Source organism: Sturnira hondurensis, unplaced genomic scaffold (assembly GCF_014824575.4).
Source record: "Sturnira hondurensis isolate 20B ecotype Veracruz unplaced genomic scaffold, ASM1482457v3 Scaffold0018728, whole genome shotgun sequence".
Classification (NCBI taxonomy): Eukaryota; Metazoa; Chordata; class Mammalia; order Chiroptera; family Phyllostomidae; genus Sturnira; species Sturnira hondurensis.
This window is the reverse complement of record NW_028091359.1, coordinates 20,310,551-20,333,782: the sequence shown is the minus strand read 5'-3', so window position 1 is coordinate 20,333,782 and position 23,232 is coordinate 20,310,551. Positions and strand designations below refer to the sequence as shown.

The 23,232-nt window shown below is 57.5% G+C and overlaps 1 protein-coding gene across 4 annotated transcripts; it reads left to right on the top strand.

Moving 5' to 3' along the window:
* Positions 1 to 1,486: 1,486 nt before the first annotated feature.
* CLUH (CLUH binding protein of NUMT mRNA) lies at positions 1,487 to 22,479 on the top strand. Of its 4 annotated transcripts, none has more exons than XM_037069728.1 (26): positions 1,487 to 1,707; positions 8,351 to 8,553; positions 9,355 to 9,526; positions 10,466 to 10,609; positions 10,815 to 10,939; positions 11,036 to 11,190; positions 11,270 to 11,395; positions 11,959 to 12,106; positions 12,330 to 12,422; positions 13,241 to 13,935; positions 14,633 to 14,856; positions 15,047 to 15,148; positions 15,292 to 15,392; positions 16,198 to 16,350; positions 16,434 to 16,496; positions 16,575 to 16,819; positions 17,065 to 17,149; positions 17,318 to 17,471; positions 17,552 to 17,691; positions 18,525 to 18,605; positions 18,684 to 18,809; positions 18,892 to 19,013; positions 19,315 to 19,408; positions 19,502 to 19,636; positions 19,720 to 19,793; positions 21,012 to 22,479. In XM_037069728.1, the coding sequence occupies exons 1-26, from the start codon at positions 1,608 to 1,610 to the stop codon at positions 21,196 to 21,198; spliced, it is 4,047 nt and encodes a 1,348-aa protein (XP_036925623.1). In that variant the 5' UTR covers positions 1,487 to 1,607; the 3' UTR covers positions 21,199 to 22,479. The 4 variants fall into 4 exon arrangements, with proteins under 4 accessions (XP_036925623.1, XP_036925622.1, XP_036925621.1 ...); XM_037069727.1 differs by having other exon boundaries at positions 15,044 to 15,148; XM_037069726.1 differs by having other exon boundaries at positions 15,026 to 15,148.
* Positions 22,480 to 23,232: the final 753 nt, after the last annotated feature.

Below are 23,232 nucleotides of genomic sequence, written 5' to 3'. Positions count from 1 at the left end.
TTTCCTGGCAGGGACTGGATCCAGTTCATCACTGATCTTCCTGTAGCACTGAGCTCTTCCAAGTGCTACCACCATCTCTTCCAGATAGCTAAGTGAGGCTAGGCAGCTAGGGATTTTTATATGACAGAGGAAGCACCTGAGATTCAGCGGGGTGAAAGTCAAGAGACTTGCTTAGGGAAGGGAAGCAAGGTTTAAATTTTTTTTAATTTAAGCAAGCAAGGAAGGTTGCTTAGGTTTACAAAAAGAGAAAAGGTTGCAGGGTGCAGATTTCCAATCAAATCCAGAGTTAGGTTCATGTACTACCCTGGCTGCTTGCGTCTTACATACACCCAGCAGTCTGGTCTTGCTCTTATTTCCAGGCTTCTTGTGCAATAGTCCTAACTCATCTCTTGCTAGTGGAGCTCAGTCTGCCTTACATGCCACTCAGTAAGCAACCAGAGCATTTCTCCCTTCTCTTCCTGCTGCTTAAACGTTCAAAGCTTTTCACCAGCCCTCCTTCCCATCACCTGTACTCCAGGACAAAGTCCACCTTTCTTTGCAATTTTTATGAGGCCTCTGAAGCTTCAACCCCCCAATCCCCACCAGATTTTGGAAAATGTCAGGAATATGCCAGGAATGGCTTCCTGGGCCTGGGCATAGAAGACACTCCCCACTCTCTGCTCCTGGAATGCGTCAGTTCACTGGCAAGACCAGGTAAGTGTCACCTAGGCAGCGTTCTTTGACCTCCCATCTTAGTCCCCACCAAGCCTCAAACATCTGAAAATATGAACTACTGTTAGTGTCCAGGCTGTGGATTTGGTTGGACCAAGCTCTACTTCTTCCTCTCTGTGCCATCTTGGTCTCTGCTTTCTCCATTGTATAATGGGGTGACTGTACCAGTCTGAAAATGAGAAATCACCTAGAGGGACTGTCGAGACTGCTGGCAGGAAGAAGCTCTTTGTGGCTCAGGACAAAGTTTAGCGGCCCATTTCTGACACTTTAACACCATTTGCCATTCTCCACCCCTGCCTCTAGTGACCAAACCCTCGGCTGCCCTCCACCCTCTCCTCAAAAAGCCGAGCATCCTAGCCCCACCGCTTTGGCCGCAAAGGACAACTTTGGAGAGGAAGGCGCTCAGAGCCACGCTAACATCGCAGATTAGAGACCGCGTGGTCACTTGGCAGTTTTGCAATTGGAAGCAGAGGACCATTGTGGGAGGGGACGGTTGGCAATGGCAGTGTTAGAAGACTCTTCACTCAAGGTCAAGGTGCCCGCCCTACTGGGAGGAAACTGCCGGAAAGTCTCTTTGAAGCCCCGCCCTTCCAGGAGGCTCGAAGCCACTCTCTTCTCTGAATCAGTGTACGTTCCCTTTAAGACACTCAGGAAGAATCACCGCGTTACTGGCGGGTCAAACAAGCGCGATGTATTTTGTTCCTCGCGGGCCGCCGTGGGCCGGGTCGGGCGCGGAGGCGGGGCAGGAGAAGCGGCGGTGGGGTCAAAGGTTACAGCGCGCACCACGTGGGCCGGTGACTCCGTCCTTCCCGCAGCGGCCGCGGAGAGCAGGGCACTTGGGTTAGTGGCGCGGCGGGCGGCACCGACAGTTGAGCTGGACGCCGCATCCCGCCGCCATGGTCATCAAAACGGACGAGTTGCCGGCGGCCGCTCCGGCGGACAGCGCCCGGGAGCCTAGCTCGCAGACTGGTAGCAAGGGGCGGTCGGGCTCAGCCGGTGAGTGGGGCCGGAACCAGCGGGGAGTCTGGCGGTGTAGGCTGGACCGGGCCGAGCGGAGAGAGCTGGGTCAGGGTTCCGCGGGGACCGCCGCCTTCTCTCCGCGCCGGTCTGGGTTGCTTCTTGCTGGGCCTTTCACCGGGCCGCCCCCGACCTGAAGGTCACCTTCACTGTCGCCCCCGGCTGCGGCCGGCCGGGGCTTCGCACGTGGGGTCCCGGGAAGGGCAGCGGCGGCAGGCACACGCGCGCCAGATCGCGGGGACACGTGCGTGCACACGCGGTTTCGGGGTGTGCCGCTGCCGTAGGTGGATAGAATCGGCGGCCCCACCCCCTCTGTGCCGGGGTCCTGGGGAGCTCTCTGGGCTGAGGTCACTGACACTTGCTCCTTCACGTCAGGGTCCCAAGCGTTACTTTGCCCGACTGCAGCGCTGCAAGCAAGGCTCCACTTGGGACCTCCCAGGCTTGGTCTGTGGGAAGAGCGCTAGTTAGGATGAGTCTTGTCAGGGCATTTCTCTGGTATATTCTCAGAGTTAAGGGTTTAACCGTGGGTCTTCGGCTCCGATCTCTCTGCCAGGTTAGGGGTCTGCCTGTGTGTGGGGCCAAAGCCAAACTCCTTGGCAGGAAGAGGTGTTTGTGCCAGAACTTGATCATTAACCCGCCTTATTGCGAAAAGAGAGTCGGCTCACAGTGGCAGTTTTTAAGGCAAAGGTCGTCAGTGTGGCGTGGAGCTCTCAGCTCTCTCCCATGGGGACTGTGTGGCCCTGGCCTTGGGAGTGGCTGCCGCTTGCTCTGGTGGGGCCTGCTTTTCTCCACTTCTCCTGGGCCTTCTGTTCCCTTCCATCATGTCTCAGAGTCCAGCTTTGAGGTTGAAGCTCCTTCCCAGCCTGTCAGTTGTCAGCTCCACAGCTTCCTCAGAACCTCAGGCATTGGCTGTGGTCCTTTTCTGCCCGGAATGGAGGGCAGAACTACCTGTGTTTCCCACTTCCCCCCCAGCTCTCCTCAGCAAGACTTGTTTTGGTTTCCCTTCCCAGCCTCTGGTGGCAAGCTGGGATGCGAACAGTGTCAGGTAGGCTCTCTGACCCTGCCACCTGTCACAGCCAGTTTACCTTGTGGTAGGGGGTGGTTATGGTGGCAGCTTTGCTGATTGCCTGGACAAGGCAGTTTGTCTGAAGGACAGATGCTGATGACGCCAACCTTGCAGGCTTTGCCCTCAGGTGGCTCTGGATGGAGGGGCAGATAAGAGGGGCTGGCTGACTTCCCCTCTGACAAAGAGACCTGAAGAGATGAAGCGACTTTCCCAAGGTCACACGGTGATTTGGCTGTTGAGAGCATTTGGATCTCCAGCTCAAGGCCAGTATGCCAAGGCTGCCCTGCATATCCCGGAAGAAGTTTGGGCAGACACGTTGGCTGGAATCATACACTGATGTGAGGGCTAGGGAAGGGGGTTATTAGAGGGTTCCTCTGAGGGTCTGAGTGAGACCCCTCCTCAGCTACATGCTGAGAGGCTCTGTCTGGGGCAACCTGCCATGGAGAAAGGCACAGCTATTTGTCTTGGGGAAACTGGGGGCATACTATTGGTGGGGCACTGATTGGCTCCTTATGTTTCTGGGAAGCTAGTATAGATAGGTAGGACTTGAATTTCAGCCTGCCTGACTATTTGGAGGAGAAGGAGGTAATTAATGGAGACCCTCTGCAGACTCTTACCCGGGCTTCTGACTTCAGGACCCAGTTCTGGAAGCCTCCCCCATCTCCTTGAGGAGGTGATCAGGGCCTTTTGTGGGCGGAAGCAAAGGTCAGTTACCTTCTTGGGAATAAAACTGCTTTTAGGGGTTAAGAGAACAGGCAGGTTTTTCAAGTTTGCAGTTGGTGTGTCTAATTCCTTCTGCTTAGGGGAGGACTCCTTGGAGTTGGGGCCCAGAGCTGAGAAGGGGCTGGAAGACCGAAGAGGAGCTTGGGGGCTCAAAGGAGCTCCCTGTCAGGGTCTCACAATTCTTCTCTTGGTAGGTCAGAGTAAAGTAGCTTGAGGAGCCTTGGACTATCCCCAGGCCTTCTGGCCTGGGGGAACTGGAAGGAGGGAAGAGAAGTGCCCATATCCTTGGGGTCTTCCATAGGCTGCTTGCCTGTCCCCACATCTTTCCCTTGAAGCCCCGGACTCCTGGGATGGGAATTGTGTCTTTTGGGGCCTTACTTCCTGCTGGAGCCTCACGTGCTAGGAGGCTGTGGCTGGGGCGGGGCCTGGCCAGGCCCTGGCACAGTCTACTGAGTGAGGCCATTCCAGGCTGGGGAAGGCACACAGAGGCCACCTGAGATGGCCTAGTTTCTTTTCTGCCCCCTCCTTTCTGCTGTTTATGGGGTCCCTGTGCTCTCAGGCCAGGGCAGGGCTATGCTTTATCTCTTCACTCTGATCTAGCCAGTGAAGACTAGGGATGTATGTACTCAGTGCTGTTTGGGTGACCCCTTCCCATTCTGCAGAAGACCACTTTTTCTCTTTCCCTAATGCCCACATGCCCAGGAATGCTCCCTGTGATGAGAAGAGGGGGTACCGGCCCAGGGGTGTAGAGGCTTGTGGGGAGATCTTATGGCTGGAGAGAGATTTGCCTCCCAGGCTGAGTCCTGGAGCCTGGAGGAGGAAGGGTGTCCATGTGGGTGCTACAGCCTGGGGGAGTTGCCCTCAGATGCCAGAGCTTGGGCATCTCACGGACCTGGGGGTTGTTTTGTTTTGCTTTTTGTTTTTGACTTGGCTTGGCTGCCCATTGCTTCTGTGACCTTGGACAGCTTGCTTACTAGCTATCTGGAACCTCAGTTTCATCGAGTGAGATGGGCCGGCTGGGTTGATGGAGCAAATGGCTGTGGGCTGGGCCTGGAACGAGCGTTAGCTTTGTGGTGCCCTGAATGGAGGTGAGTGTCCCCACCACTCAGAGACCAGTGCCTGCCCCACTCCCTTCTCCAGAGGGCCAGGGTGTGTTTGGGAAGGAGGGTAGGGCAAGAGGGGCTCTGCCAGGGCCTGGCCGTTAGCACCACGTCTCGTGCATGCAGGCTGAACCCTTGGTGGGCGCTGTGGAGAGGCTGAGGGTCTGGCCCGTGTGGGGGCCATCAGGGCCACCTGGGACAGGACTGGACTGGAGGGGAGGGGGCTGGAGTGAGCCTGGCTCCCCGCCTCCACCCTGGTTAGTATGGATGCCGAAGCAGCCCTGGCTGGGCTGTGGCAACAAGTCAGAGGCCCTGGGAAGGCGCCCTGGCGAGGCTGGGCATGTTCTTTCTCCACATGTTTCTTCTTCCCAGCCGAACAGCCTTTGGCTTCTTGCTGCCAGCTCTGTTTCCCAGGGGAGAGACTTGGTGTTCTCCTGGCAGAGCAGGGGCTGCTGGGAAGGGAAGGCAGAGCCTGCCAGCTTCTTGGTGGAGCTGGAGGCCTAGGGCACGGGTGCAGTTGTTCTGTGGGAGACTGGGGGCACATCCCTCCTCCCACCAGAACTGGTGACTTCTCAGGAAGGGTCACCTGCAGGGGACAGCATGAAGAGGCCCCAGCCATCCCCTTGACCCCGGAGGCAGATGGTGCTCAGCGTCTGCAACTGGTAGACAGGGGTGGCCACCTCATGGCCTGGGTCTGGGTCTGCACCAGCTGTTGCCGGCAGCTGGCTGAAGTGGTCCTGCCCACCCCCGCTGGGATCGGGGCTGAGGAGAGGACCCCCTTGCTGGGCCCTGCCTCTGCCAGCCAGTCCCCAGGGCCCTCAATCTTGAGGGGCCCAGGTACCCCAAACTCTGGGTTCTCTTGCCCCCCTAACAGCTTTGTCAGTAGTGACCCTCTTTCTGGGGGACACAGGGAGGCAGGTCTGAGTGCTGGTAGCAAGTCTACCTGGGGTCGTGGAGCCGCCAGGGCCTCCTGGCCCACAGCTGTCCTTCTGGCCGACCTTGAGCAGGATTCGAGGCAGGGGGAGTGTGCCCTTCCTGTGGCTGCCCCGGCAGGCCTGGCCCCACTGAAACCCGAAGCCAGCCAGAGCTCCAGCCCTGGGCCGACCAGCTGCATGGGGGCAAGGGTAGTGGCAGAGGCCGGAATGAGGGACACAGACAGCGCTGGGCCTGAGCCGGAGAGCCAGTTACCTTGCCACAATGGCGGTCAAGAGACTCCAGAGTGCAGGAGAGGTCAGCTGCTGGCCATACCAGGTGGGCGGTGGGGGCAGTGAGCCAGGTGGCCAGCCTCTTGTGGGGAGATCACTTGGCCTTGATGCAGTGGTGGAGAGACTTTGGGGGTCCCTTAGAGGAAAGGGGGGTAGGTCTTACTGTCCTGGGGAGTGGAGCCCCTGGGAACCAGTCACATTCCTTTGAAATCTGATAGGGTTGGGAATTGGGTGCCAGGTGCCTTCTGGGCAGGCTCCCTGGGCTGCAGAAGGGGGAGTGGGAGTTGTGGCCACCCTTGCCTGTCTTCTCTGCCCTCCTCCCTGTCCTCCCCAGCACACACTCGGGAGTGCAGGCCACCTGTCTGGGTCGAGTCCTCGATTTCCCACTTGTGGGGTCTCAGACTTTAGAGCGGCTGCTCTGTATTGGGTGGGGGCCCTTTCCTGTGTCTCTTCTCATCCCAGGGTCTTGCCAGCCTACAAGGCATTGCTCAGAAACCTAGTTGGGGGAAGTGCCTCGTATCTTCTGCCATCTCTCTTTCTGCCTTTTGAAAGCAACCAGTCACCACCCTTCTCCCTGCCCTCCTGTCCCTGTCTGCTTCATCAGTCGTCCAAGTTCTCCCCTTGGCCTGGTCACTCACTTGCTAGGGGTCTGGATCTGGCTGCGCTATGCATGCCCTGGAAGGAGCAGTCCTTATGCATCCTCATGGTTCTCGGGAGCTTTACTTCTGGTTTGGAGAGCTGTGCTGGGGATAGGGCCTGGGGTGATGATGGTCCTTGAAGGTTCGTGGTGACCAGGGCGGAGGGCAGTGTGGTGGCGTGGTGGTGTAGAAATCCAGGGTTCACTCTTTCTCTTGACCTTGGACAGAACTCTTGAGTTTTTCTGGGCCTCATATATCCTAATTTGGAGGAAGGAGGAGGGGACTGTATCTGAGTTTCTAGCAGCCCTGTTTATCACTATGTTAAGGGGACCTGGGAAAGAGGGAGTGGCCTCCCTGGCTTGTCCTTCTGTGCTGGGCTTATCTGTTTTCCCAAGAGCCCTGCTCCATGTTTCTGTGGGTCTGCGCAGGGCCCATACAGCTCTAGGGAAGTGCACCCCAGCCCCACTGCTAGCCGCTGGGTGAGGAAGAGGAGGTGGGGTCAGGACGGGGATGAGCTGAATCCAGAGCAGAGCTGGGTGAGCTGACCTGTCCGGGGCCTCCAGGCATGCTAGGGGCCAGTCTGGCTGCCAGGCAGGCTGGGTGGGACGGCTCCGTGGGCCAGGTGAGCATCCAGGCAGCCTGAGTGTTGCTGGAGGGTTTCTGCAGAGAGGTCCCCTCTCCCCAGGTGGCAAAGCTCTCCTTTGTCCCCCATAGTGCCTGGGTATGGTTGGAAGGTTTGTCACCTCTTCCCCCCTCTCCACAGCATGTGAGTTGGGTGCTTTTCACAAGGATTGGACTTAAACGACATGTTTACAGTAATTGATTCATTAACTTAGTGCCTTTCTATTGTGCCTGGGAGAGACGGGAGGAGGAAGGTAGAGCCCTGGTGTGACCGCCACCCAGAGTGCAGCAGAACGAGTGCTCTGGAGGCGGCGAGCCTGACTTTGGGGACACTGGGAGGCGGTAATTCTTTAGAGGGGAGAGTTTATTTTGCTTAGGTCTTGTTGAATGAATAGAAGTTTCCAGATGGAATGTGATATTGGGGCAGAGTAAACAAAAGCACAGGCAGGAGGGGTGGCCTGTTCTCAGGCTTCGGAGTAGGTTGGTGTAACTACCCCTTGTCAGAGAGAGCTGGTAGGAGCTGAGATGGACTTAAGACTGGTGCCGAGGGGTGTTGACCTAAGAAGTGTGGGGAGTACTGAAAGGTTCTGAGTAGTGCTCTCGAACCAGGGGGAGTGGCCTGAACCGGAGCTGTGACCGGTGGAGTTTAGGTTGGGTGGCTAGATGGGGGTGAGTTCCATGCTGACAAGATGAGTCTTTGCTGATGCTGGGAGGGATGCTGCTGAGACGCTGGACATGTTAGGCCAGAGAAGATCCTTGGGTGGGGCCCTGAGAGTGGCTTTGGTGCCCTGGCTGGTGTGGCTCAGTTGGTTGGAGCATTGTCCTGCAACTGAGGGGTTGTGGGTTTGATTCCCAGTCCAGTCCTGGTGCATACACAAGGCAATCAATTGATGCTTCTCTCTTGCATTTATTATGTTTCTCTCTCTCCTTTCCCATGTCTTTAAAAGCAATGAAAAAAAATCCACCGGTGAGGATAAAAAAAAAAAAGGAGGGCTTGGTGACCCTGGGGAGAGTGGTTTGGACACCATGCTCAGCTGAAAGCCAGACTGGTAGACTGAGGGGCAAGGGGGACAGGCGGGCCCGGGGTGTGGAAGGTTTCTGGCAGTGGCCTGCAGTGGAAGTTGTGTGCCCAGGCTGAGGTGGGACTGCAGAGTCTGGGGAACAGGCAGGCACCATCCTCCAGGGCATGTGCCCACCCTTGTGGGTGAGGTGGATGCCCCCCTGACCAACTTGGCCCATCTTACTGAATCCCTTCCTTGTTGCCTACAGAGCTGCCAGCAGTCATGCTACTGAATGGGGACTGCCCAGAGCTCCTAAAGAAGGAAGAGGGGCCCACCGAACCACCCCGGGAAAATGGGCTGGATGAGGCGGAGCCGGGAGAGGAGACCACCGGACAGGAAGTCATTGTCATTCAGGACACAGGCTTTTCTGTGAAGATCCTGGCCCCAGGGATTGAGCCCTTCTCCCTACAGGTGAGATGGGAGAGAGGTGTGGGGTCCAAGGTCCAGGCTGCTTTGGGAGGATGAGGGTGGAAAGCCAAACCTTGCCCTTGCCCACCCTGGCTCTCCCGTCACAGGGTGGAAGCCTATCTTTGCCTTGTCCAGTGTTGCTCAGCTGGCCTGGTAGGTGTGGGGGTCCAGGTTCAGGCCATTGTCCCATTGCTATCAGACAGCTGGCAGTGGGAATGGCCAGCCCTGTTGGGGACATATGGTAGTGGCTGGGCGGTGTTGGGGTCCCAGGGCTCCCAGCCCTGTACTTAGGGAAGTCATGTCTCTCTGCCTGTGTTGCTACCATTTGCCTGAGAGGGGAGTGGTATTTGGAGAGGAGAGCCCACCCAGAGGCTGTGTAGACTGGCAACTCATAAGGGAACCAGGCAATGCTTTCCTGTGTCCTCTGTACCCACAGGCTTGGTCCCAGAGTAGCCCTTCTTAGAGTGGGGAGGCCATTTGTGCCCTGGTGCCCTTGACATTGGACAAGGGAGAAGGCAAGATTGCTGTTTTCCTTCCACCATTGTTATGTCTCCTGCTGCTGTGCTCAGAGCTGGCTCATAGTTTAGGCCTGAGGGTAACGGGGCCAGACTCTGCCCTGCAGACATGTGTATACCCCACAGGTACACGCAGCTGCAGATGGGCTTGTATGTGTGGACAGGGCCTAGAACTGAAAAGCCAGAAAGTGGGAAACTGATTATTTGGGGCATTGATTCTGAGGACCCACGTACTTTGGGCTGGGGCAGTATGTCCTCACCAGGGTGGTTGGGACCTTTTCTCCGGCAGGTGTCCCCCCAGGAGATGGTACAGGAGATCCACCAAGTGCTCATGGATCGTGAAGACACGTGTCATCGCACCTGCTTCTCACTGCACCTGGACGGCAACATGCTGGACCACTTTTCTGAGCTGCGCAGCGTTGAGGGGCTGCAGGAGGGCTCAGTGCTACGTGTGGTGGAAGGTTCGTCTGGAAGTTGGGCTGTTGGCCAAGGGAGGGCACTTAGAGGCAGGCCCCGGGGCATGCCACCCACCCTGGCTGGCCAGCGATGAGAACATGGAGGCTTGGGGTGGTGGCAGACTTGCAGAGGCAGCATGGGAGCGTGGGTCTGCTTCTCAGGCTGTCACCTGTGCACCTCTCCCCTTCCTGAGTTAAGTGTCGGAGTTGATTAAAACAGACAATACCAAGCAAGGGCTTGAAATTGGTCCAGTGAAATTCTGTAGAGAAAAAATTACATCTCTTAAGGAAGTTAAACTTTCACAACTTTTGAGCAGGGAAGTCAGGCCCAGCGTGAAGTGACCAGCTGGTGTGGTAAGGCTGGTTTGTTTGCAAAACAAAACCTGTGAACTTGGGTCTCCTGGGGAGAAGTGGCTCAAAGGTTTCAGGTGTGTCTGCTTATTAAGAGGATAAACGGAAAAATGTGACCCAACTGTTTTCAAAATTGATTGATTGTGGAACCTCTCTCCTCTGCCCCCAGAGCCCTCATTAACATTTCACAGAACACTCCCTGGGGGGGCCAGCATTGTCATTCGGTCTGGTGGGCAGGTCCTCTGGCATCCCTGGGTGCCTCAGGCAGTCCTGCAGGCCTGCTCACCCATGGGGACACTCGTGAACAGAGCAGGGGCATGTGGGCTCCCCGTGGCCTGTGTGCACTGCTATGGGCATTTCTTGTGCCTTTTGGCAAAAGGTTCTTTGCGAACAAGGGTCCCTGCTGACCAGCAGGCAGGTTTGTCTTTCGAAACCGGAACTCCAGCTCATGTGTCTATAATGGAATTTGTAAATGGAAGCCTACAGTGGACTAATCTAGACCCCGTGGTAGTACCATGCCAGACTTCTCTATGCTGGCTGGGTGGTTGCAAAGAGCAGAGCCCTGGCAACACTCAGCCAACTCCCTCCCACCAGAGCCATACACGGTGCGTGAGGCCCGAATCCACGTGCGCCACGTCCGAGACCTGCTCAAGAGCCTAGACCCGTCTGATGCCTTCAACGGGGTGGACTGCAACTCCTTGTCCTTCCTCAGCGTCTTTACTGATGGCGACCTGGGAGGTGAAGGAAGCATTGGGGCCAGGGCTGGGCAGAGGAGCCAGGCACGAGTTAGCCAGGGGCCGGCGAAAGTGCTGAGATCCTGGCTGTCTCACCTGCGGTGGGTGGGACCAGAGGCGTGCATCCTGGGATCAATTTAGGTGGGAGAATGGTGGGCCCCTGGGGGCCCACCCAATGGTGTGCTGACCACCAGCCTCGGGTCCCTCAGACAGCGGGAAGCGGAAGAAGGGCTTGGAGATGGACCCCATTGACTGCACACCACCTGAGTACATCCTGCCGGGGAGCCGGGAGCGGCCATTGTGCCCCCTGCAGCCTCAGAACCGTGACTGGAAGGTGGGAATCCTGAGTAAAACCGGGAACAGGTCTCCGGTGGGGTTGGAACCGCCATACCAGGACACCTGACCCACTGACACTGAGCCGTTCCTGTAGCCCTTGCAGTGCCTGAAAGTGCTCACCATGAGTGGCTGGAACCCACCCCCTGGGAATCGCAAGATGCATGGAGACCTCATGTACCTGTTTGTGATCACCGCCGAGGACCGGCAAGTCAGCATCACGGCGTCCACTCGGGGCTTTTACCTGAACCAGTGAGTCCTTGTGTGAGCCCTTTCCAGGTCTGTGGGCAGCCCCTTGGGGCGCCCTGCCCAGTGACCACCCTCTCTATAGGTCTACAGCGTATCACTTCAACCCCAAGCCTGCCAGCCCCCGCTTCCTCAGCCATTCCCTGGTGGAGCTGCTCAACCAGATCAGCCCGACCTTCAAAAAAAACTTCGCTGCGCTGCAGAAGAAAAGGTAGCGCCTCTGCCTCATCTCTGCCCCTCGTCTCATGGGCCACCAGGAGGTGGGGTGAACCAGCCAGCCTGAACTCGAGCATTTTTTTTCCTTTTTAAAAAAGATTTCATCTATTTATTTTTAGAGAGGGGAAGGGAAGGATAAAGAGAGGGAGAGAAGCATGGATGTGTGAGAGATACTTCTACTGGTTGTCCCCTGCACACCCCCAACTGGGGATCTAGTCCACAACCCAGGCATGTGCTCTGACCAGGGGTCCAACAAGCGACCTTTTGGTTCACAGGCCAGCGCTCATTCCTCTGAGCCACAGCAGCCAGGGCTGAACTCGAGCTTTTCTGCCCTAAGAAGCTGTGCCCAGCACCCCAGAGCCTCCCTGGGAGCCAGCTGTCGGCCAGGCCCCGAGATAGCAGTTCTAGGAGAGCTGCCCTCACGCTCTGTGGGACTCGTCAGCAGCGGGTCTCAGGCAGGGAGACACTGGAGCTGGTTGTGGGGGTTCAGAAGAAGGGCCCAGGGGAGGGTTCTGAGCTGGGCGGGCTTCCCCATCTCCCTTCCTCTGCCTGTCATAGGGTCCAGCGCCACCCGTTCGAGAGGATTGCCACCCCATTCCAGGTGTACAGCTGGACAGCCCCCCAGGCAGAGCACGCCATGGACTGCGTGCGTGCCGAGGATGCCTACACCTCCAGGCTGGGCTACGAGGAGCACATTCCTGGACAGGTGCCTGCGGCCTGGCCTTGCCCTCTCTGGTCATCTCCCTTCTCCTCCCCTGGTGGGTTCCAGGTTGGGTTTTGTGTGTGTCCCTGGAAACTCCATCTGCTCATCTGTCTTGTTCGCTCGAGAGCCTATGGGGCTGTCTGTGGGGAGGTGGAGGAAGGGGCTGCCCAGAGCAGGTCGTGGGGCATGAGCTGAGCCCATGTCTCCCTTCCCGGTCCCTTTGCAGACCCGGGACTGGAACGAGGAGCTGCAGACCACGAGGGAACTGCCCCGCAAGAACCTGCCGGAGCGGCTGCTTCGAGAAAGAGCCATATTCAAGGTACGCCTGTCCCCTCGTGCCTGACTTGCAGCCTCAGACCCACCTGCCACTGTCGCTGGTTTTCTGGTGGACTGGCAGGAAAGTGGAGCAGGCTGACAGGGTGCCCTGTGGTGTGTTCTGCTGGCCCCCAACTCCCTTTTCTGGCCTCTCTGAGCCTGGGGTCCATGGGCAGGAGTGGGACCTGCCTCCACTGTGGGCGGGTGACAAGGTCCATTCCGGCTTTCTGCCCTCCCCTGACTGCCGTCGGGTCCTCTCCTGGGTACAGATCTCCAACTGTGATGTTATTAGTACTTTTGCTAAGAGAAGAGACCTGAGGGAAAAAGAGTACTTTAAAAAAAAAAGTTAAATTTAAAATCTTGCAGCTTAGAGATGATAATGATGAGGGTGAGCTGAGTGCTCTGGTGCCAGCTCTGCTGGGGGCTGTGCAGGGGTTTCACAGCCCCTGCCCCTGCTCCCTCGGCACCTTGTGAAGGTCGGTGCCTCTGTTGTCGCTACTGCGCAGAGGAGAAAACGGGTCCAAGAGTTGGCCTGTCTGGGTTCACCCGGCACAGAGTTGGTGGGTCCCACACCCGTTCCAGCCCTTCCGCTTCCTGTCAGTCAGCTGAGCTCTCTTCTCTCTAAGTGATGTTTATTTTTTTTAAAAAGCTTTCTTTCCTGCCCTTTTCCGAACATAAGGAAACTGATGCTAGAGCCCTCAGCCCCCAAGGTAGCCTGCTTGCCTCTGCCACATGGACGAGCTTGGCCGAGTGGGACAAAAGCTGGTGTGCTCGCAGATGGGGCCTCTCTGGCCCTCCCAGCCTTGGCCCCTTCCCCCCCAGGTACACAGTGACTTCACAGCAGCAGCCACGCGGGGCGCCATGGCGGTCATCGATGGCAACGTGATGGCCATCAACCCCAGTGAGGAGACCAAGATGCAGATGTTCATCTGGAACAATATCTTCTTCAGCCTGGGTTTCGACGTCCGCGACCACTACAAGGACTTTGGTGGGGATGTGGCAGCCTACGTGGCGCCTGCCAATGACCTGAATGGTGTGCGCACATACAACGCGGTGGACGTGGAAGGGCTGTACACGCTGGGGACGGTGGTGGTGGATTACCGCGGCTACCGTGTCACAGCCCAGTCCATCATCCCTGGCATCCTGGAGCGGGACCAGGAGCAGAGTGTCATCTATGGTTCCATCGACTTTGGCAAGACAGTGGTGTCGCACCCGCGATACCTGGAGCTGCTGGAACGCACGAGCCGACCTCTCAAGATCCTGAGGCACCGGGTGCTCAACGACCGCGACGAGGAGGTGGAGCTCTGCTCCTCTGTGGAGTGCAAGGGCATCATCGGCAACGACGGCCGCCACTACATCCTCGACTTGCTGCGGACCTTCCCACCTGACCTCAACTTCCTCCCTGTGCCTGGTGAGCAGCTGCCCGAGGAGTGTACCCGGGCCGGCTTCCCTCGCAGCCACCGACACAAGCTGTGCTGCCTGCGCCAGGAGCTGGTGGACGCCTTTGTGGAGCACAGGTGAGGAGCATGGCCAGGCTGCCCCTGCCAAAAAGCACTCCTGGGCCTGATCCGGATGGAGTGGCTTTGGGGAGTGGAGAAGAGCTAGCCCTGGCCACGGGCATTACAGACTCAGCTCTAGCCCTGCCCAAGCCCACATCAGGCTCAGACCAGTGGCTGTCAGCTGAACTAGTGCTGCCCCACTAAGGAGTGTGTAGAAATCTGCAAGGGTGGTTTTGACGGTGCCAGTGCCAGGGACTGGGAGAGGAAACGGGGCATCGAGGCTGTTTGGCATCCTAGTGCTTAAGGATCACGTGCATCAAATGTGCATCCACTCCCCGCCCACCCCCACCAATAGTTCTTCCTCTCACCGTACCTGTGGGTTCCTGTTAATTTTGAAAGCCCTGGCCTGCTTGGTGAGCCACTCCCTGACCTGCTCCCCACCCCAGTTGTCCTCTTTCTGTCTCGGAAGATCTTGCTTTTTGCTGGGACCTGCTGCCCCTGGTAGAGGTGCGGGTTTGGCACATGCACGTAGGTGCTGATGCTTGCATATGGGGCAGGATGTGGCCTGTGTTTTGGGGGTGTCCGGCCCCAATGTTCGTTAACTCCAGCCAGTCAGGACCCTGGGGCCGGGCTCTGGGCCATGTAGCCAGCAGGAAGGCCATCGAGGCTGCTACCACCCCTTCTTGTCCCTGTCTCTGTCCTGTCTGCTGCATAGGTACCTCCTCTTCATGAAGTTGGCCGCCCTGCAGCTGATGCAGCAGAAAGCCAGCAAGGTGGAAACCCCCACCTCACTGGAAAATGGCACCCCACTCTCTGTGGAGTCCAAGTGTGAAGACCCTCTGGGACCCGAGGTAGGAAGTGAAGAGGAAGGCAGCAGTGCCAGTGGCCTGGCCAAGGTGAAGGAGCTGGCCGAGACCATCGCCTCAGACGACGGGACAGGTGCGGCTGCCATGGGTGCTGAGGGAGCCCCAGGCCTGTCCTGGCAGCTGGTGCTTGCCGCCGGTGGCTCAAGACCCAATCAGAGAGAGGCAGATGGACATCTTGGCAAGGAACTGGGGGGAGGCTTAGGACAGTGGGCCCACCAATAGTGTAATGGGCTGCCTCCCAGCGGGCCATGTCTCCACAGCAGACCCCCGGAGCCGAGAGGTGATTCGCAACGCGTGCAAGGCAGTGGGCTCCATAAGCAGTACGGCTTTTGACGTTCGCTTCAACCCAGACATCTTCTCACCAGGCAGGTGGTGGAGCGAAATGGGCAGAGCACTGTGGGGTCATTGATGCTGGTGGGCCTGGTCCCTGACCTGAGTAACAATGCCATCTGTCTTGCTTCCTCCACCTCCCTTCACCTGGCTCAAGCCTCTTCTCTCCCTCCCACAGGCGTTCGCTTTCCTGCATCCTGCCAGGAGGAAGTGCGGGACCAGAAGCAGCTGCTGAAAGATGCGGCTGCCTTCCTGCTCTCCTGCCAAATCCCTGGCTTGGTGAGGGTGGGGCCACAGGGGCGGGGTTGCACCAAGGGGGCTGCACAGAGGGCGCTGGTACAGGCTCAACCTTGGAGGCTCATGGAACCTTCACAGGAGTGACTTCCTTAGATCTGCTGACTTGCAAGGCGGGCGGGGCAGGGTGCTTGTCCTGGTTGTATGGAGGGGCCACTGACCCGGAGAGACCAAGGGAGGCCACCCTGCTCTCTTGTGCCCTCCGTGGGGACTGGGGGCTGGTCCTCTGAGCCCCTGTGTGATAGAGGTGCGGGGGGGCATCTGAGAGAAAAGGAGGAGGTTCTGTCCTCTGCACCCTCACGAGCTTTATATGTAGACCCGTGGGTGCCAGGGTGCTTGCTCCCTACAAAGACAGCTCCGTGGTCAGGTGGTGTGCTTGTCTCCGCCGTGGAGCCGAGCCTGCCGTGCTGGCCGCCGGGCTGTCCAAGGGGTGGTCAGCTCTGCTTTCCTCCTGGTCCAAAGGGAGCCTGTGCTGCTTGTTGGGCTCTCTTGGTTCATCACCTTTGGGGTGCCCTCGTCCCTGTGGGGTGCCCACATCCCCTGTGGGGTGTCCTCGTCCCTGCTTCCCCATCAAGCCTGGCAGTCCCCCAGTTTCTTCAGCTTGTGTTGAAGATTGGGAGACAGATTGTCATATCCTTGCTGCTACTTTGTCTTCCTGACTGGAAACTGGGGTCCTCATCCCCTGCTTCCCCTCGGGTAGACCTCATGGTGGTATGAGCCCCCCAAGGGAGACCCAGGGTAGGAGAAGGCAGAGGGCCTGGGCGGGGCCCTGATCGGCTGCAGCCTGCAGGTGAAGGACTGCACAGACCACGTGGTGCTGCCCATGGACGGGGCCACACTGTCCGAGGTGATGCGGCAGCGTGGCATCAACATGCGCTACCTGGGCAAGGTGCTGGACCTGGTGCTCCGGAGCCCGGCGCGAGACCAGCTGGACCACATCTATGTGAGTGGTGCTCAAGGCGCGCTGTGGATGGTGGGGTCTGGCCGAGGCCTGGGCTCACCACAACTTCCCTTTTTCAATCGTAGAAAATTGGCATTGGAGAGCTTATCACCCGTTCTGCCAAGCACATCTTCAAGACTTACTTGCAGGTAGCACTATCTCCTCCCCCGCAGGGTAGTTTGGGGGCCCAGGAGCCCTCATGACCTTGGTCCAAACCTCCTTCACAGGGAGTTGAGCTCTCGGGCCTCTCGGCTGCCATCAGTCACTTCCTGAACTGCTTCCTGAGCTCCTACCCCAACCCTGTGGCCCACCTGCCAGCTGATGAGCTGATCTCTAAGAAGAGGAACAGGAAGAGGAGAAACCGGCCTCCAGGGGCGGCAGATAACACTGCCTGGGCTGTCATGACCCCCCAGGAGCTATGGAAGAACATCTGCCAGGAGGCCAAGAACTACTTCGACTTCAGCCTTGAGTGGTATGTGAGGAGCATGGCAGGCGCTGGGGAACCTCTGACAGCCCATGGGGCAGGCAGGAGCAGGGGAAGGGGGGAGCTGTGGTGGAGCTTGTTGGGGGATGAGGGGGTGAGGGCTGTTAGGTCCTGGCTAGAGGGTGCAGGTGGCCTGGAGGGTGCCTGGGCCCTGCTTGGGGGGAGGGGCAACTGCTGAGAAGAGGCAGAGATGGGAGGAGGGCCGCTGAGGCCCATCTGCCACTTCTCCCCAGTGAGTCTGTGGACCAGGCCGTGGAGACGTACGGCCTGCAGAAGATCACGCTGCTGCGGGAGATTTCCCTCAAAACTGGGATCCAGGTAGGCACGGGGCAGACCGTCCCTCCCATGCCCAGGCTCCCACAACGTCCACAGGGCCAGCGTTGGGCACTCTCTGTCCATACGTGGTGGCAGGTTGGGAGGTTCTGGCCCTTGGAGCCTGGGGCTGAGGCAGCCTGTGGCCATGTGGGTGTTGGCTGTGTCCCCCAGGTCCTGCTAAAGGAGTACAGCTTTGACAGCCGCCACAAACCCGCCTTCACTGAGGAGGATGTGCTCAACATCTTCCCCGTGGTCAAGCATGTCAACCCCAAGGCCTCAGACGCCTTCCACTTTTTCCAGAGCGGACAGGCCAAAGTACAGCAGGGTGCGTGGCCAGGTGTGGCCGGGGGGAGGGGGATTCCCTGGCCCTGCCCTGACCTTGCCACCCTTGGGGGTGCCCTGCAGGCTTTCTGAAGGAGGGCTGCGAGCTCATCAATGAGGCCCTGAACCTGTTCAACAATGTGTACGGAGCTATGCACGTGGAGATCTGTGCCTGCCTGCGCCTCCTGGCCCGTCTCCACTACATCATGGGTGACTACGCTGAGGTGGGCTTTGAGCACCCGTGGGGCTGTGTCAGCAGAGGCCTTGGGACTGGCCTGGCATTGGGAGCTGGCAAGTGAGGGAGCCAGGGCTGCGTTCTCACCCCCCCGTGGCTCACTTTCCAGGGGAGCTCTGTCTGCAGGGGCTGGAGAGGCCACTCCCTGGGGCTGGGAGGCAGGGGGCGCAATGGAGGAGCAGGCAGAGACCAGGGGGCCCTGGAGGCCCTTGTTCCTCCTGGGCCTCCACCACTCGGTAGGGACGTCCGGGGGGGCTGCTATGGAGTGTGATGAGAGCTGGGCCTCCCTTCACGGGGCCACTGGGGGCATAAGTTCTGAGACTCGCTGGCCGGGTACCTCAGAAACACTCCATGAACTGCGTGGAGCGCCCCTGCTGTTGTCCTTGGCTAGTGTGCGGCCTGCTGGTCGGCCCCAGGGCTCCAGGGGGCTGTTGCGTGTGTCTGGCCTGCGATAGGCTTCCCATTCGTCTGCAGTCACAGAGACTTTTATTTGTGTACGGGTTTCTTTTCAGTTTTTGTTTTTTAAATTTTAGCACAGTTTTAGTTTTGTATGAATGTATTTACATAGATTTTGTTTGGAGGAAACAAGGTTTCAGATGCATTTTTAAAAAGTGGAGCAGTCTCACAGTGGGGCACAGACTGCCATTGTCAGACAGCTGAACTCTGAACTCTTCTCTACTGCCTTTGTGTAAAGCAAAAAAACAGGAAGTGCAGCCAGAGGGCACTGAGGCCATGGTACTGTGGGGACTCTAGGGTCCAGAGTCAGGCAGGCTGGGTGCGGGGAGACACCCACCCCAGGATCACAGCCCCCCTCCTCTCCAGGCCCTCAGCAACCAACAGAAGGCTGTGTTGATGAGCGAGCGGGTGATGGGCATCGAGCACCCCAACACCATCCAGGAATATGTGAGTGGCTGTTGGGGCGGGGGCTGCACAGCTGGGCGGGACTGTGGCCACCCTGGCCTGACACAGCTGCCCTTGCAGATGCACCTGGCCCTGTACTGCTTTGCCAGCAGCCAGCTGTCCACCGCTCTGAGCCTGCTGTACCGCGCTCGCTACCTCATGCTGCTCGTGTTCGGGGAAGACCACCCTGAGATGGCACTGTTGGACGTGAGTGCTGAGGAGGGGTGGTGGGGTGAGCTTCAGCCCCAGGGGCGCGGGAGCTGACCAGGGCCCTCCCGACTGCCCCCAGAACAACATCGGGCTGGTGCTGCATGGGGTGATGGAGTATGACCTCTCGCTGCGCTTCCTGGAGAATGCGCTGGCTGTCAGCACCAAGTACCACGGGCCCAAGTCCCTCAAAGTGGCCCTCAGGTGAGGCTGCGTTGGGCTAGGGAGCTGGGGGGCCTAGGCCCAAATACCCAGGGACACAGGGACAGGGTCCCAGGAAGCACTTGGATTGAGCATGGGCACAGGACCTAGTGCTCTGTCTCTGATCTGACTCCTGAGGAAATTTCTGTCACCTTCCATTCTTTCTCTGAGTCCTGGGCTTTTTGTAGTTCTCGGGTAGATTCCAGAACAGGGTCTAGATTAATCTGCATACCTGCCGCATCAGGCCCCCACTGCCCCGGCCTATTCATGTCCTTCCTTTGCCCCTGCACCACACTTCCTGTAGCCACCACCTTGTCGCCCGGGTCTACGAGAGCAAAGCTGAGTTCCGATCAGCCCTACAGCATGAAAAAGAAGGCTACACCATCTACAAGACCCAGGTGAGCCACAGGAGGGACTGGGGGCTGCCCCTGGGCCTGGGCGCTTGGGCAGCCCTGATCCCTTCTTGCCTGTGCCGCTCTCACCCCCGGTAGCTAGGCGAGGACCATGAGAAGACCAAGGAGAGCTCCGAGTACCTCAAGTGCCTGACCCAGCAGGCTGTGGCCCTGCAGCGCACCATGAATGAGATCTACCGTAATGGCCCCAGCGCCAACATCCCGCCCCTTAAGGTATGTCTGGGATGGAGCTGGGGAGCCCCCACCCTAACCTCCCAGACCCTACACTGTGACTCATCTTCCCTGCCACCCCTCAGTTCACAGCCCCCAGCATGGCCAGTGTCTTGGAACAGCTCAATGTCATCAATGGCATCCTCTTCATTCCGCTCAGGTGAGGCTCCTCCTCCACCTGTCCCCCACTACCAGTTGGAAGTTGGCCCTTAGTTTTTTGTTTTTTAAAAAACATTTAATAGCCTGGCTGGTGTAGCTCAGTGAGTGGATTGAGCGCGGGCCTGCGAACCACATGATTTCGGTTTGATTGCCAGTCAGGGCACATGCCTGGGTTGCAGGCCAGTTCCCAACAGGGGACTCATGAGAGGCAACCATACATTGATATTTCTCTCCCTCTCGCCATCCCTTCCCTGCTAAAGATAAATAAATAAAAATCTTTTAAAAACTAAATAATTATAATTACTAAAAAAAAATTTACTATATTGACATGGTTCGAAATTGGGAAATACAGCCGCAGGTGAGAAGTTCTGATGAGTCTTTATGGAAATACTCTGCATAATTGAACAAATAACTAATTTTTTTTTTCTTAAAGATTGGGAGAGAAACATCAATGTGTGGTTGCCTCCCAAGCGCCCCCTCCTGGGGACCCAGGCATGTGCCCTGACTGGTAATCGAACCAGCGACCCTTTGGTTCTCAGGCCCGTGCCCAGTCCATTGAACCACACCAGCCAGGGCTATAATCTTTTTTTGACCTCTTTTTTTTTTTTTTTTTTTACACAAAATTGTAGCAAACATGCATAGGTAATTCGTGTTTTTTTCTTCACTTAATATACCTTAGCACTCTTTCCAAATCAGTATGTAAAAAGTGGCTTACTTCTTTCTCTGAGTTCCTGCTATCCCAGTGTAGGTGTGCGACTTGTAACCAAACCCCAGAGCTCTGGAGTGGCTCCAACAAATAGTGCTGCCTTCGTGAACCCCTCAGTCTCCCTCCCACAGGGCGGGACACGGGTTTGGTCAACCAGCCGTTAGGGAGCTCATGACGGCCCTTCTGTGTGCTGCCCACCCTCTCAGCTCTCGTTTTCTATGCATGATCTGCTGTGGGAATGAGCACAGGAGGCAGCAGGTTTGGACTGGGTGTGAAGGCTGAGCGGGAGCTGGGCCTTAACTGAGGGCCCTGGCGAGTGCATGGAGTTCTTGTTTTTCCAGCACTTAGGGGCCTTTCTACTGTCAGGAGGGAAGAAAGCACTTGTTCCATGCATGTCTCTCACCGAACAAAGCACAGAGCCTGGGTTCGTCCTGTGTTTAAGTTTAAGCAAAGCCAGTGAGGTGACGGAGGGCCGAGGCCTGCCCTGACACCCACCCCCATCTTTCTATTCAGCCAAAAAGACTTGGAGAATCTGAAAGCCGAGGTGGCACGGCGGCACCAGCTCCAGGAAGCCAGCAAAAACAGGGATAAGGCTGAAGAGCCCATGGCCACCGAGCCTGACCCAGCGGGGGCCCCAGACGATGTGGCCTCCCAGCTCCAGGGGGCCAAGGACCCTTCTTCCCCAAGCTTGCAGGGGTAGAGAGAGAGACACGGACAGTCAGTCAGCTGCCCCGTTACCCAATGATCCAGACTCCAGGAGAGGGGGGCGTGCCCTGCAGATCGGGAGAGGAAGCAAGTCCCTCTTCTTCTGCATTTCCGACCCCAACCCCACCCCCAGCATCCTCCTGGGACCCCGACCTGGCCTGCCTGCCCCCCCGAGAGATGTTTTTGCACTGGTTCAATGAATATATCGATGCAGAGGCCTAATTGAAGACACGTGAATGGAGTGTGTGGGCATCAGTTCCCAGCTGGGGGGCAGGTGCCCCTCAGGCGCCCCCGTCCTCAAGCAGGTGTGTGCGAGTGTGTCCATGCCCGTTGGTGTCTTGATCCGTCCTTCCTAACCTGTACATAGCCCAAGTCAGGTCCGAGTGGGTGACGTGCAGATGCAATTTCTCAGGTCATTTGTATGTTTGACATTATGGCTGCTGCTTCTGCTGCCACTACCCCTGGGCCCAGCCTGGCTTGCAGCCCAGGTTTGAAGCCAAAAAAAGGGGAGCTTTCCTGTGTCCTGGGATGGGGAGTCAGCCCTGTGGCAGGGCTGGAGAGCCGGGGTGCACTTTAGCTCTGTGGCAAGATGAGAGCTGCAGTGGCTTTATTAATTGTGGTTGGGTCTGGCCTGGCTGTGCTTGGGGTGGGGGCGGCGGGGTAGGCCCCTGTGCCCAAACCCCACCCGTCTGCCTCCTGCTCCCTGCTCCTTAGCTGGGGATACCTTGGGGGCTGCAGTCTGAATGTATCCTTCTCACCATTTTAACCTGAGCTGCCTAACGCACAGTGGGAGTGGGTAGGGCAAGGGCCTGGGGGAACCAGGCCCGAATCATGGATTCTGGGGGTAAGTTACCAGGTACAGGAGTGGTTGCCATTTGTTTGTGGAGCCCAGCTCCCTACCTCATTCTTGCCACACAAGCACCTTCAACAGAGAGTACCTCTGAGTGTGGCAGGTGAGGACAGCATGGAAGGTGGTGGCCCCCACAGGCCCCGGCTGCTCCCTCTCCCGCCTGCCTGTGCTGCTTCTGTGCCTGCTGTTGGAGCCCTCGGGGGGGCTGGGAGTGCCACCCGTGAGCTTGAGGGAGCTGTTCAAAGGGGAGGCCTCTGCCTGGGGGTAGCTGCTTATGGGTATGGTCTGTCCAAACACCTTGTTTCAAAGGGAGTGGGCGTGAGCTAGTAATCGAGGCATCCCCACAGCTGATCAAGAACTTTTTTCTTGTTTTTAAACCATCACGTCTTCATTTCACATTGGAATAAAGTGAGTTTTTGAAACCTACTGCCCCAGCCTCTCCTGTGTTCTGTACCAGTTTTCTTGATTGTGAGGGCCCTTGTCAGAAATGTTATTAGCAAAAGGTTAATGCATGTGGATGTATATAAATGAAGTCAAAGTCAAGGTTATTTTAATGTCATTTATGTGGGAGGAAGAGCAGGGTCACAGACACCTGCCTGGGGTTTACCTGGCTGCCAGTTACTAGACCCACGACAGTGGTGCATAGATGAACGTTACCTGTTGGTTATGGGCAAAGAACGGCTGAGGGTTACTCCTGTGTGGGGCTTTGTGTGCACAGGCTGGAATGAAGGGTGCTGCAAGGTGAGGGCCCAGGCCCTGGGTGCGCTGGCTCTGATGGGTCCCTGATCACCAAACTCTGGGCATCTGTCCTTGTCCGTTTGCTTGAGTAGCACTCCCAGAAGGCCAGGAATGCTAGAATAGAAGGCTGTCTAACATGCCATACTAAGGTAGTGTTCCAAGACTCTTGGCAGTTGAGATGGGGGAGGAGAGCCCACCTGGGCCGCCTGGAGGGGCAGGGCCTGTGAGTGAAGGGGGTGAGGAGGAGCCTAGTGGCTGCTGCTCGAGCATACAAGGCCTTAGACTCGGGTGCGCTTGAATGCCCTCTGGAGGTAGTTGGGGTTGGTTCTTTGTGTCTGACATTCTATAAAAATTGCAAACCGAATGTGTTTTACATCCCTGGCCTTGAGGTTTTCAACTGTTGCTGAAGAACTGACCTGGGTACCTTGACACGTGCTCCCC

Coding starts and splice junctions, on each gene's coding strand:
- CLUH (XM_037069726.1), top strand. CDS start 1,608: ATGGTCATCAAAACGGACGAGTTGCCGGCGGCCGCTCCGGCGGACAGC. Junction 16,497..16,574: donor TCTTCAAGACTTACTTGCAG/GTAGCACTATCT, acceptor CCTCCTTCACAG/GGAGTTGAGCTCTCGGGCCT. Junction 19,409..19,501: donor ACACCATCTACAAGACCCAG/GTGAGCCACAGG, acceptor CACCCCCGGTAG/CTAGGCGAGGACCATGAGAA.